Source organism: Castanea sativa, chromosome 4 (assembly GCF_040712315.1).
Source record: "Castanea sativa cultivar Marrone di Chiusa Pesio chromosome 4, ASM4071231v1".
Classification (NCBI taxonomy): domain Eukaryota; kingdom Viridiplantae; phylum Streptophyta; class Magnoliopsida; order Fagales; family Fagaceae; genus Castanea; species Castanea sativa.
In genome coordinates, this window is record NC_134016.1 from 16272882 (window position 1) to 16284989 (window position 12108).

The 12108-nt window shown below is 28.7% G+C and overlaps 1 protein-coding gene across 1 annotated transcript; it reads right to left on the minus strand.

Moving 5' to 3' along the window:
• Positions 1 to 1611: 1611 nt before the first annotated feature.
• LOC142632526 (beta-galactosidase 6-like) lies at positions 1612 to 11882 on the minus strand. The gene is made up of 18 exons (XM_075806910.1): positions 11709 to 11882; positions 9299 to 9394; positions 9035 to 9147; positions 8275 to 8341; positions 7688 to 7780; positions 7458 to 7601; positions 7230 to 7324; positions 6736 to 6841; positions 6509 to 6593; positions 6321 to 6439; positions 6040 to 6204; positions 5301 to 5482; positions 5083 to 5174; positions 4442 to 4548; positions 4245 to 4352; positions 3944 to 4051; positions 2912 to 3057; positions 1612 to 1729 (listed from the first exon to the last, which is right to left on the minus strand). The coding sequence occupies exons 1-18, from the start codon at positions 11880 to 11882 to the stop codon at positions 1612 to 1614; spliced, it is 2118 nt and encodes a 705-aa protein (XP_075663025.1).
• Positions 11883 to 12108: the final 226 nt, after the last annotated feature.

Sequence of the window (12108 nt, forward strand, 5' to 3'; positions counted from 1 at the left end):
AGGTTAATTTGGTAAAAATAAAATATGTCAGTATGGTGATATGTTAATTAACAGTAAAAATTAACCATGAGGGGTGAATTGCTAATGGAACTAAACCTCAAGGTATAAAATCAAGTTTCTGAAACATTGATGTGTAAAATTCAATCAACTCCAAACTTCAAAGGGTGTAATTTGCAATTTACCAAAAAAAAAGAAAAAGAAAGTAGTCCTTCAAGTAGAAAGCATTTAAATCTAAAATAAGAAACCATTTTTAAATATATTCATAAATACCACTTTCACCTTCAAAAGAATTCATATTCACAAATAAACTTAGTAAATAAAATCTAATGATATGTTTAATTTTTATTTGATAAATACACACACACACACACACAAATATATAAGGGAAGGGTGGTGAGATAAGAGAATATACTCACAGGTCAACACCAAAACTACATACGACAGTCAGTGTCGCGGAGCAAGTGATAAACCCCTTATCAATATCAAACCTTACAAATGTGGGTAATGATACGTTTAATGAGAGAGATGAGAGAGGGGTGATATAATAAAAATGAAATTAAGCACTATTAATCATTTAGAAAATGTATGTGTGTCTATATAATATATACATATATATATATATATATATATATATAGTGCATTATTTGTCATAGTCACAATAAAAATGAGTGGTCTATTGGTTATCAAAATAAAAAGCTCTTGGTGAGTTACAGTTAGCTCAACTGGTAAAGTTTCTGATGATTGTATAAGAAATCTGGGGTTTAATCCCCGCCTACACCAAAAACTGATTGGTGTTTTGGAGTAGATGCCATAAATTGAATCTCTCTCAAAAATAAAAAGCTTTTGGTTCAATGGTTCGACTTCCGGTTCAAAGAATTTATTGAAACCGGCTTGATAGTTGGTTCACTATAACCCAATCGGACCGGATAATTTGGTCCAGGTTTGAAAACTAAGATAATTACAAATTTCAAACAACTTTTTAAGCCTCTCAATGTTGAAATTATTTCTACGAAATTTAGGAGTTTTAACCAATGCAAAGCATTAATCAACCTACATATCTACATTTCATCAAGCTCATTTATGCCATTCTATCCAAATATAGTTTTCTCTTATAAAAACCCAGTGTGTGGATGCACAAACATAGTTCTCTATTTACTTCATCGACACCAATGCCACAATCTTTTAAGTTATGAAAGTGGTTCATATTCTTTTTAAAGAATATTTCATGTTGATGGTGTTCTATAAGTCATAGTTTTTGTGTTGATCCTCAAAGTGCACCGCTCCTTCACACCCTTATCACCTTCTCCACTTTCAGGTGTCAAAATGAATAGTGAACTCAACTCTCATTTTGAATTTGGGTGTAGAGATCTATAGCCTATTTTATTTGACACATGGCTGAGAAACCAAAATGTCCTCCAACAATGCAACTTGAATGTCATGTCACACTTTTTAAGAAATACGTTATGAACACAATTTTGAACCTTTCCCATTATTCAAATGAACTCAATGTGTTGGGATTTACATCATAAATTCTACTCAAAATGTTCTTAGCAAATTTTCTGTTTTCTCTATGAAATAACTGAGGGAAGTGATAGCAAGATATATATATTCCTATGCATTGGTGATTGACACGGTATTTAAGGAAATCTGAAGAGGGTTGCCACCAGCTTCTTCAAGCAAAACTAAAAGATTTCCTGAAGCTTTAAGGAATGATCTGGGCATATGATACCTAGCAAAACATTAAAAAAAAAAAAAAAGAAAGGAAATTACATATGTAGATTTATATAGGTCTAATGAATGTGTGTGTGCATGTATAGTTTGACTGTTCATCTTGTCTTGTTCTACATATATATGCACTAGCTTAAAAAGAATTATCTTTGCTAAACTTGATTTATAAATTTATACTACGTTGAAATTATATATGACCAAAAAAAATAAATTAACAACAACTTTCAATTTTGTAGACGATGACTAAAATTGTATATGGTATAGGTTAGTAGTAACAATTGGAAGTAATTGAATCCTACAGCTTGCAATGCATTGCAACAAGTCAATCATACGCTACCTTGTTTAACTAACAATAAAGTCATAATCCACATATTTAGAAGTAGAATTAAATGGTTGCTTGTGAAGGACTTGTACTAATTTTTTTTTTTTTTTTTTTTTCAATTGTCTCTGGTTGCGATATTGAAACAAATTAAGTAATTGTGTGAGCATGGATGACACCGTGACCTAGGGCAAGTGACCACGATGATATTGAAAGAAGTATAAGCCAAATGACACCTAGATTTATATGTGAGACAATAATTTACATAAGTTATCATACAAGTAAAAAATATAACAATTTTCTTATATTTTTACTCTTTCTAAATTACCTGTGACCATAAGACCATGGCTACGTACGTAGCCTAAACTCTAACTAAGGCACTTGCTGTTTTATGGTTTTGAAGTATTGCAATTATTTCTTACCTTTCTGTTTTATTATTTATAAAATACAAAAACACCCCCATGAAGTTTTAGTTCTTCCTTGTAACTCTCTATGGTTTTCATTTTTGCCAAATTAACCTCTGATACTAACTTTCGTTAACTTTTTCGGATAGAAAAATCATGTTAAGAGGACTCAGCAATTGATTCGTATCATTGCTCAAGTGATGGTTACATGATTTCATTTTTTTATCCATAAAAACTAACAAAATTAGTCATAGAGATCAATTTGGCAAATATGAAAATCTCATGGAGTTATAAGAAAGAATTGAAATCCCACGGGTGTTTTTTGGATTTAGGTTTTCCCCAAATATGTTTTTAGGGAATTCTCTTCTTATGTGTGTACGTACATCAGTTTTTATTTTATCTGTTTTATGTTTATTATTTGCAAATATAAAACTAACGTGGATAGCTAATGGCTACATACATTATTTGTGATGGTTTGCCTTCGGAGTCATGGAAAGAAATCCAATAGCGACCAATGCTTTGTCCGTTAACCCAAGTTTCACCTTTTCCCATTGAAGTCATGTTTAAGGCGATAGGGTCATTTCCCTTTGGTGCATTAAAAAATATCTGCAAAATTATAGATTTGTATGTTTACACGTGTAGATTAACATTGAAGTGAAAAACGAATTCTTATAATTAATATTTACTATACAAGCATAATAAATATTATAGTGAAAAACAAATATACTGATTATAATGTATTCTCACAGATTCCTATAATTTAAGAGATAATAAAAAGACATAAAATGATTAACATTGAAGTGAGGATGATCAGATTTGATCTACCTACTATTTAACCATATGATTTATAAGTATATGAGAAAACTTAAATTGACATTGGGGTGTGTGCATGTAGACTTAAGGTGAATGAAAACTTAAAAAACTTGTTAAAAGCATTGTAAGTCGGTTGACACTTTCTGGTATTTCCAATCGAAACATTCAGAATTCAAATCTTCGTAATCCCAAATATCAATGTATCAAAAAAAATGTCAACTAAAACCTTACTGCTAAATAAACACAATTTTTCCACAAACTGATGGGAGTTTTTTTTGTAACCATTCAAATAATCATCCATCTATACTTTATTCATATATATGATCTATGTACTTGTCATATGATTTATTTAAATTACTCAATGAGTTATACTAGTAAAATACACACAAATGATGATCATTTGATTGTTAGTAGATGAGATTCCTAAATGGACTTAAGGGGAAACATTATAAAAACTTTATGTATGAATGAATTTAAACCTATATAATCGCTAGTTGCTACGTACCCTATTTTTCCTGTGTTCTCTTCTATTTGTAAAACCATTGTTGGATACTTTAGCGCATATATATATATATATATATATATATATATATATATATATATATATATATATATTTTTTTTTTTTTTTTAAATCTTACATGAGCTTTTGTCATTACATACATAAATTGTACAGTTTACCTTGTACCAAGTAAGTATTTGATTGGTAGAAATTCGTTTTTTACTCCAGACTGCATCTCCCAATTTTGTTTCTTTATATATTTTCAATGCCTCTCCAAGTAGTCCAACCTGTAATGATTAATGAATTGAGTTTAAATAATAACAATAAATCAATATCTCTTATCCAATCTTAGCACATTATCCCATAGAACAAATATTACGCAGTCATGTTCAATGTACTTTTTATTCTTATTTTTTATAATTAAACATGGTTCAAAAGTCTATAAATAGTGGTAGATTAATTCAAGATAAAAACACTAACCTTATATCCCCATTCATAGTTTTGAAAATCATACAACACTTTTTTGTTGCATTGAATTTCCACTGTTGTTAAGCCAGTTACTTTTCTTTCAAGATAAGCTCCCGAATCCTTTACACAAAGCACAAACAATTTTTTTTTTTAGAGCTATCATATATATAAATATAAATTTTAAAGAAATAAAGTTACAAAATCATTACCTGTAGGCCAACCATAATGCTGAGTATAGAAATATTATTCATTCCCTTATTTAACATAACTGGAATATCCATCGAGAAGCCCTGCCTAAATTTTCCATTTGCAGAACCTGAATACAACCAAACATAATAGGTGAGGTTAATTAACTAGCTTGAAACTAAAAAATTCTTGAATTTTAATCAAAGGCTTCAAATATTTTTTTTTAAAACATAGTATACATAAACATATATAATATAATCCAACAATTTTAAATCTTATATTTCGTGCATTTCAATCATTAAAAGGAGGATGCTCCAGTTCAACATGTTAGAATATATATATATATATATATATATATATATATATATATATATATATATATATATATTAGTGATTATAATTATTAATTATATCCCTTATTATGTAGGAAACTCTTGTCATTCACACAAATAATAATAATAATAATGTTAATAATAAAGTTGATGTCATTTTCCAAGATGTTTGATTATATATATTTTGAGGTGAACAAGAAGTTTGAATTTAAGTAAACTACCTATGCATTATATATATATATATATATATATATATATATATATATATATATATATATATATATATATATATATATATATATATATATATATATATAAAAGAAGTAACCTACCTATGTATATGTTGTTCAAAAAAGCACTTGCAACATGTGCAAGAGATTCAACATGCAGTATTGGTTTAGTGCAAGGCAAATTGTTTTGAAATCTGTATTCAACAGAAAATCAAAATCCATTAATTCTTTATGAATGTCATTAGGTTGATGCAAAGAAGAGAATGTATGAATATGGTTAAAGCTGGTAAAATTTAATGATCTATGAGAGATGAATTTACCTAAGAGTATGCCAAAGATAATCAGATTTGTCTTTGGTTGTACTTGTTTGCTCAAGTAATCTCTTTGATTTTAGTGATGTATCTTTGAAGTTCACGATGACATCTTTGAATTCTTTCCATTGATTAGATGAATCAAAAGTTTGTACTGGTATTATAATTCTGTTATTATGCTTTATGTTCGCCTATTCAATATAAGAAAAACATGGAACTTAAGCTCGCCATCAAAATAAAGAAAAAAAAAATCTATACTTTATATATGTCTAGTGACTGTAAACTCGTAAGACATCAATTAAATTCTAAACAACATAAATTATACAAATATTGGAATTATCAAAACAAGAATTTGAGGCCTAAAGCATAATTGAATATATATATACCCTTTTTATATGCCTACTTATTGTAAACTTGCAAGATAGTGATTAAATTCTAAACAACAAATTTCCTACAATAGATTATATATACAAATATTGGTCTTGTCAAAACAAGAATTTGAGGCATATTTGAATATAAATGTATTTTTTCAAAATTTAAAACAAAGTTTTGCTAGAAATTTGTTAAAAAAAATTAAGTGTAGGATTTGTAATTAATTAGTAAAATGTTATGAGCTCAAAACTATAGTTATTGCTCTACCCAATGAATCAACAACTTGGTATTTCTTGTCCTAACAGTTAGAATGTAGGATTAAAAATATGTAAAATTAATTGTCAACTACAGAAAACATTGTTACATTATAACTTACCTGTGCCGTATTGAAAGTCATTTTTTTACAATCTGGAAGAATACTGATCGACTTTGGAAGCAATTTGAATGAAATATTTTGAAATTGGACAACAGCATTATTATGTGTATCATTGTTTATCAGAAATGCCGCACAACCTTCTTTCTTTCCTTCGAAAACAACGGCCTAATTAATTAAAAGAAAGAAACAAATTAATTGTTAATATAGTATTATATTGTAAGTTTCATCTTTAAGTACATTCAGTGATATGAGAAAACATAAAAAGAATTTTGGCACATTACCTCTTGCTTTTCACCTAAAGAAAAACTTCTTCGTACTCCATGCAGTAAAGTTGTAGAGCACAATTTAATTACAGCGTGCAACTCCTTAAGATGGCCCCACTTAGGTTGCCTTATGAGTCCTAAAATTATTAAAAGTATTAATTATTATATTCGTATAATTAAAAAGCATTGGAACTTTTGCTACTCACCATATTCATCAAGAGGAGCTTGATCATAATAGGCTGTTATGATATATGCAGAGCTTGTTCTCCCAAAATTTGTTCCACCATGGTACTAGATATATGGAGATGGAGTGCCATATTAGACATGATATGATTAGGGTTATTTAGTTTGCATAAGTGAAAATAAAATAAAATATATTCATATTGAAATATAATTGCACTAGTTAATGCACATTATAATTAAAATACCATACCATGTAATAATTTACATAGCTTCCATTTCTTGCAATAAAAAGTGCTACATGAAATGCAATGTTTTCTGCAGACCTTGGGTATGGCTTCGTACCATATACTTGATAACTTCAAAAGAAAGTTAATTACAGTTAATTAGTTGACTCTTAAAAAGACTAAGAATCATTGCTTTTGACAAATTCAGTTAAAATATATAGCGCAGAAGTTTTCTATTACGATATTATAAAAAAGGGAAGGGCCTTGGAAATCATTAACTTAGATTCATCTTGGAAAGTATGATACCATATATTTATATACTCTTCTTGCTGGCTAGTACCAAGCAACCATTTCAACTGTCATTACCACCATAGTTCCAAACTTTTAAAGCTAGCCATTAATTTCTTATAGGATACTATTCTTTAAAGCGAATGAAATATATGTAACATTTACTTAGACTCCTTTCCCTAAGAATAAAAACATTAAAAAGAAGAAGAACAGTTCAATGATTTTATCATACTTAGATGTCCAATTTTCTGTCCATAGTGATGGCTTGTTTGGTGAATTGGGTCCTTGAAAAGTTTCTCCACATGTCAACCCATTGCATGTATTAATCTGCATGTTTAATTTTTATAAATGAAAATACAAAACATGGTCCAAAATGCATCACTGCAATCTTAAAATTTAACAAATAAAACATTTTAAAATAAGCAGGTTAGATTCATATATATGTAAAACTAGTACTGACCACTGGATCAAGAGCATCAGTTTGCTTACACATCACCCATGGTACACCAGTTTTGAGTCCAACCGCCATTTTAGTTGCCCAACGAACATAAGGGGGTCCTTTTTCGTGGAATGCAGCTTCAATGTTTTGATATTCATTCTCAATCTATACCAACATAACATATTTCATGTGAGAAATTATATGCAATAAAGAATTTATTATAAATTCACTGGTAAGAGAAGGTATAGTACCTGTGACAAAATGATGGGACCTCCTTGCGAGGCATATAAACCCTCTGACTTCATCAAGTTCACTATTTTTGTGGTAAAATTTTGCATGTAAAACTACAAAATGGAATAAACCAACAAAAACGAAATTATTTTAATATTCAAGTATCAATATATCAAATCAATGCACTTTGTATACGAACTTTGGCATGACATCAAATGCAAGAATTTGGAAAATTTTTAGACCTTAAAGTAACCTTAGAGCCTTGCTATTTGAAAAAAAAAGGGGTAAGATATAGATGCAATTTCTTAGGTAGAATATATTAGATTTTCCAGTTAAATGTTAGTACTTTTCTTTTATAAAAATATTGTTTGTATTTTATTGATCAAGATAATGGGTAAATTTAATTGAAAAACTTAACATACCGCATTTAAGTATTTTTCCTTGAAAGAATTAATTCATATTGAGTAGGGGAAATTGTCCCACAGAAAGTAGGAAAACAATTCAGTCCTATCACTTATGTATATAATTCAAGAGAATTGATTTTTTTTTTTTAATCGAGCTACTAGATTATCCTACTAATCACCCATTGAGAGAGAGAGAGGTATACCTTAAACGGCTCATTGTCTGATCGATAAACAATGCCAGGAACATCATGTAACCAAAACGGAAACCCCCTACAACTCAAACACTCTTTTAAGTAAAAGATTAATACAATACTCATGACTCTTGAGAGTCAAATATAACTCATTTTAAGATTATAACAACAACAAATAGATTTTTGAAATTTTAAATTGATAGTATCATATGAAAATTTATTGGGCATACAAAGGTAATTTAGAATTTAAACAAAAAAAGTACATATCATTTGTAAATTTCAATTAGATATAAGAATGAAAGAAGTCCATAAATGATAAAGAGGAGACATACTTCTCTCGCTTTCATATCATAATATACTACCATATGTCCAAAGAGTTACATTATTAATAAAAAATTAAATTTAATCATTTAACTATAATTTAGATTTTTTTTCTCGCTTTTATTTTTGTCTAAATAATAAACTCAATAACTATGATAGTTATTAATAGACATTTATTATAATGGTGTTTGTCTATAGAATTATATATTTTAATATTAGACATTTATTATGATTATTTTTATATATGAAATTATATATTCTTACATTTAAAGAAGATATAATATGTTAAGATTCTAATTGATGGTTTAAAAACAAAATATAATCTAAATTTAAATAATAAATATATTATAATAATGAATTGTAAATTGTAAGGCCTTAAAAGCTTGTGCAACATAATACTAAAAGTCGAACGCCTATAATTTTTAATATATTGTGGATTATAGATACATACCCATAATTCCATTCACTCTCAATGAAAGGTCCAATCCTAAGGCAAACGTACATCCCTTGTGCCTGGATTTTCTTGATGAATCGCACCAAATCGTATCTTTCTTTGAAGTCATACTATACAACACAAAATGCCAACAAAAGAGAGTGAGATATAAGATTATGAGCTTTATGACATTCTATATTTATAATATTAAAACCTAATCATGAAATGAATCAATTTCAAATGTAGAGGATTCTTATATGAGAGAAGAGAAAAGGGTTTAACCTGACCAGGTTGGGGTTCGTGAAGGTTCCAAAATACATAGGTTTGAATAACGTCCAATCCTCCTTTCTTGGCTTTAGCTATTAAAGATGGCCACATCTGCTTCAAAATTATATAATCTTCCTTCTTAGATAATCCTCATGTTTAGTCATGATAAATTAAAAAACCGTTTGTATATATAAGTGTAGGAGGGATCCAAGGAAAGGTAGATTCCCTACCTAGACTTGACCATAGTAATCCTACTATGGCTAAGATTATAGTCACATATAAAGTTCATAATTTTCCCATGGACTTCATAAATTAGCAAAAGAATTTGCTATTATTTTAGAGTTGCATTCCCTATAGTTATCCTTTTATCCAAAATTAATAGAACAAAATTACACTACTCCCCCTCTACACATGACCATATAATTAAGTTGCATTTTTCTTTTCTTTTCTCTCACCAACATTTGATTATTTAAGGAACTTCAATAAACACAACAAATGCGAAGTGAGAAAAAATTATAATTGAAATGTTTGAAAATACTCTTACTGTCAAGAGCCTTGTAAATTAATTAGTTGACACTTTTTATTATTTTTGAATGTTTATGAAAACATTCGAGATTCAAATTTTCTCACTCTAAATATCAATAAATCAAACAAGTAGAGAAAACAAAGTGCTCGTGCAATCTGTGATGCAGTAGGAGACAAATGATCTGCTCGGGCTATATTTCATGTGGACTATCCCAAAGGAGAAAATTGTTAGTAAAGAGGGAACTAGTTGGTTCGGAAGAATATGTTCTTTTTTTCCAGCACTGGGAATCTTTAAAGGTAATAAAGATTAAAAGAAAAGAAAAGTAAAATGTCACAAATAATTTATGTCATCTTCTTGATGCTGGCCAGCCACCTCACTTAAGCAGAAAATGAAAATTGTGTGATCTCAGTTTCGCAAGAAACGTTTTTAGCTTCACATCACACTCTTTTTTTTTTCTTTTCTATACATGGTCATGCCTCTCTTGTTCAACTAATTTTCTTTTGGGTAAATTATAAATTACACCCCTAAAGTTTGAGAGTGTTTGAATTTTACACTTTAAAGTTTTAGAGTTTAGATTTTACCCCCTAAATTTGAGAGTATCTGAATTTTACACCCTAATGTTTCTAAATTTGAATTTTATCTCCTAAAATTTGGGAGCATTTGAATTTTACACCCGAAAGTTTTTGAATTTGAGAGTATAAAATCCAAATACCTCCAAACTTTAAAGAATAAAATCTAATTTCTAAAACGTCAGAGTGTAAAATCCAAACACTTACTAATTTTAGAGTATAAAATTTGTATTCAGAAATTTCAGGGTGAAAAATACAAATACCCTCAAATTTTAGGGGTGTAATTTGTAATTTACTTTTTTTTTTTTTAGATTTCAAAGTACAAACAATGTTTTGTACCTTAATTAAAATTTAAAATTCTATCACAGTCAAATTTCCATTAATTGAGATATAATGCACAGGTTGCACTAATCCAACTAATTATTCAATACTAAGTGTTTGTTTGGAAATAAAATATCTAACTTTTTACTAAAATTTTTTTATTGAAAGTACTATAAATTAAAGATAAAAACTAAATAAAATAAATAAGAAACTCACGTAACACCTACAAGTAGTAGGGAAAAAAAAACAATAAACCAACTTATAATTGAAATTCAAACGCACCCTAAGTAATACTTAGGATACTTGAATTTTAGAATATAAGTATTAAAAACTAATATGTCAATAGTCACAAAAACAAAAACGTAAGGAAAAAACAAACAAAAACAAAAACAAAAACAAGTCTTATATTCATTTGTTACGGTGTTAAAGTTCACAAATCATATTTATTGCTAAAGCTGTAGTAAAATTTATAGAAACTTCAGCATTTTCATTCAATACTTCTTCCTCTCACATGATGATAACTATATAGACATTTGTTATTTGACAAATTTTTTTGGAAAAATTTGATACTACTTTTAGTAGGAATATAAAAAAATAAAAATAAAAATCAATTTTTTTATCCAATAAAAAATTTCTAACAAATATACAAAGTATACACACTAAAAGATAGAACTGGATAATCAGTTAGGTCCCTCTCAAACGGCTTCCTAGCTAGTCATTAGCCCGGATTAAATATTTGGCAATTCCTAAGAGAAAACCCACCATTTTCAGCAACATAATTATCTAAAGTTAGTTAGTTAGTTAGTTAGTTTTTTTTAACGCATAATTAGGCAAGTTTTAACACAACCAAAATGAGAAAGTTTCATTTCTTAGAAAAAAAAATAGAAAGTTTCCACAAAGAACGAACGTTTAGAGCAAATGTGACAATTTTTTCTTTTGTCAAAGATATATTTTTGATAGATTATCCATCAGAACAATAGGGAAAATAATTTTGACGAATGCCATTTACCTGAGGAGTGCTACGAGGATAGTGAATTGAACCCGAAAATAGAATTTTTCTCTTCCCATCGATGATGAGAGATCTTCCATCATATGTGACTCCTCCTCCTTTAGCATGGCCACCACCAACTTCCATCATTATGACCACCACAAGTCCCCAATACAGTCTCCACCTCCACCCCATCTCAACCCCAACCTGCTTTGCTGCTCTCTCTCTCTCTAGGTTGCTATTTGAAGAAATAATTGGGACGTTAAGGAAAAATGAGAAGCACGATTATTTGTATTTAAAGAGTAGGTTAGCTTATGGATAAATGTGAGTGGAATATTAGGGTCAAATGTGCTATTCTAGTATTCTTTCATTTCACTGTCAGTCTATCTGTATCCATTTTTATCGAGGAAAATATGGCAAT

Coding starts and splice junctions, on each gene's coding strand:
- LOC142632526 (XM_075806910.1), bottom strand. CDS start 11,882: ATGGGGTGGAGGTGGAGACTGTATTGGGGACTTGTGGTGGTCATAATG. Junction 7,602..7,687: donor GTCCCATCATTTTGTCACAG/GTACTATACCTT, acceptor ATGTTGGTATAG/ATTGAGAATGAATATCAAAA. Junction 1,730..2,911: donor GGCAAACCATCACAAATAAT/GTATGTAGCCAT, acceptor ATGTTTTGCTAG/GTATCATATGCCCAGATCAT.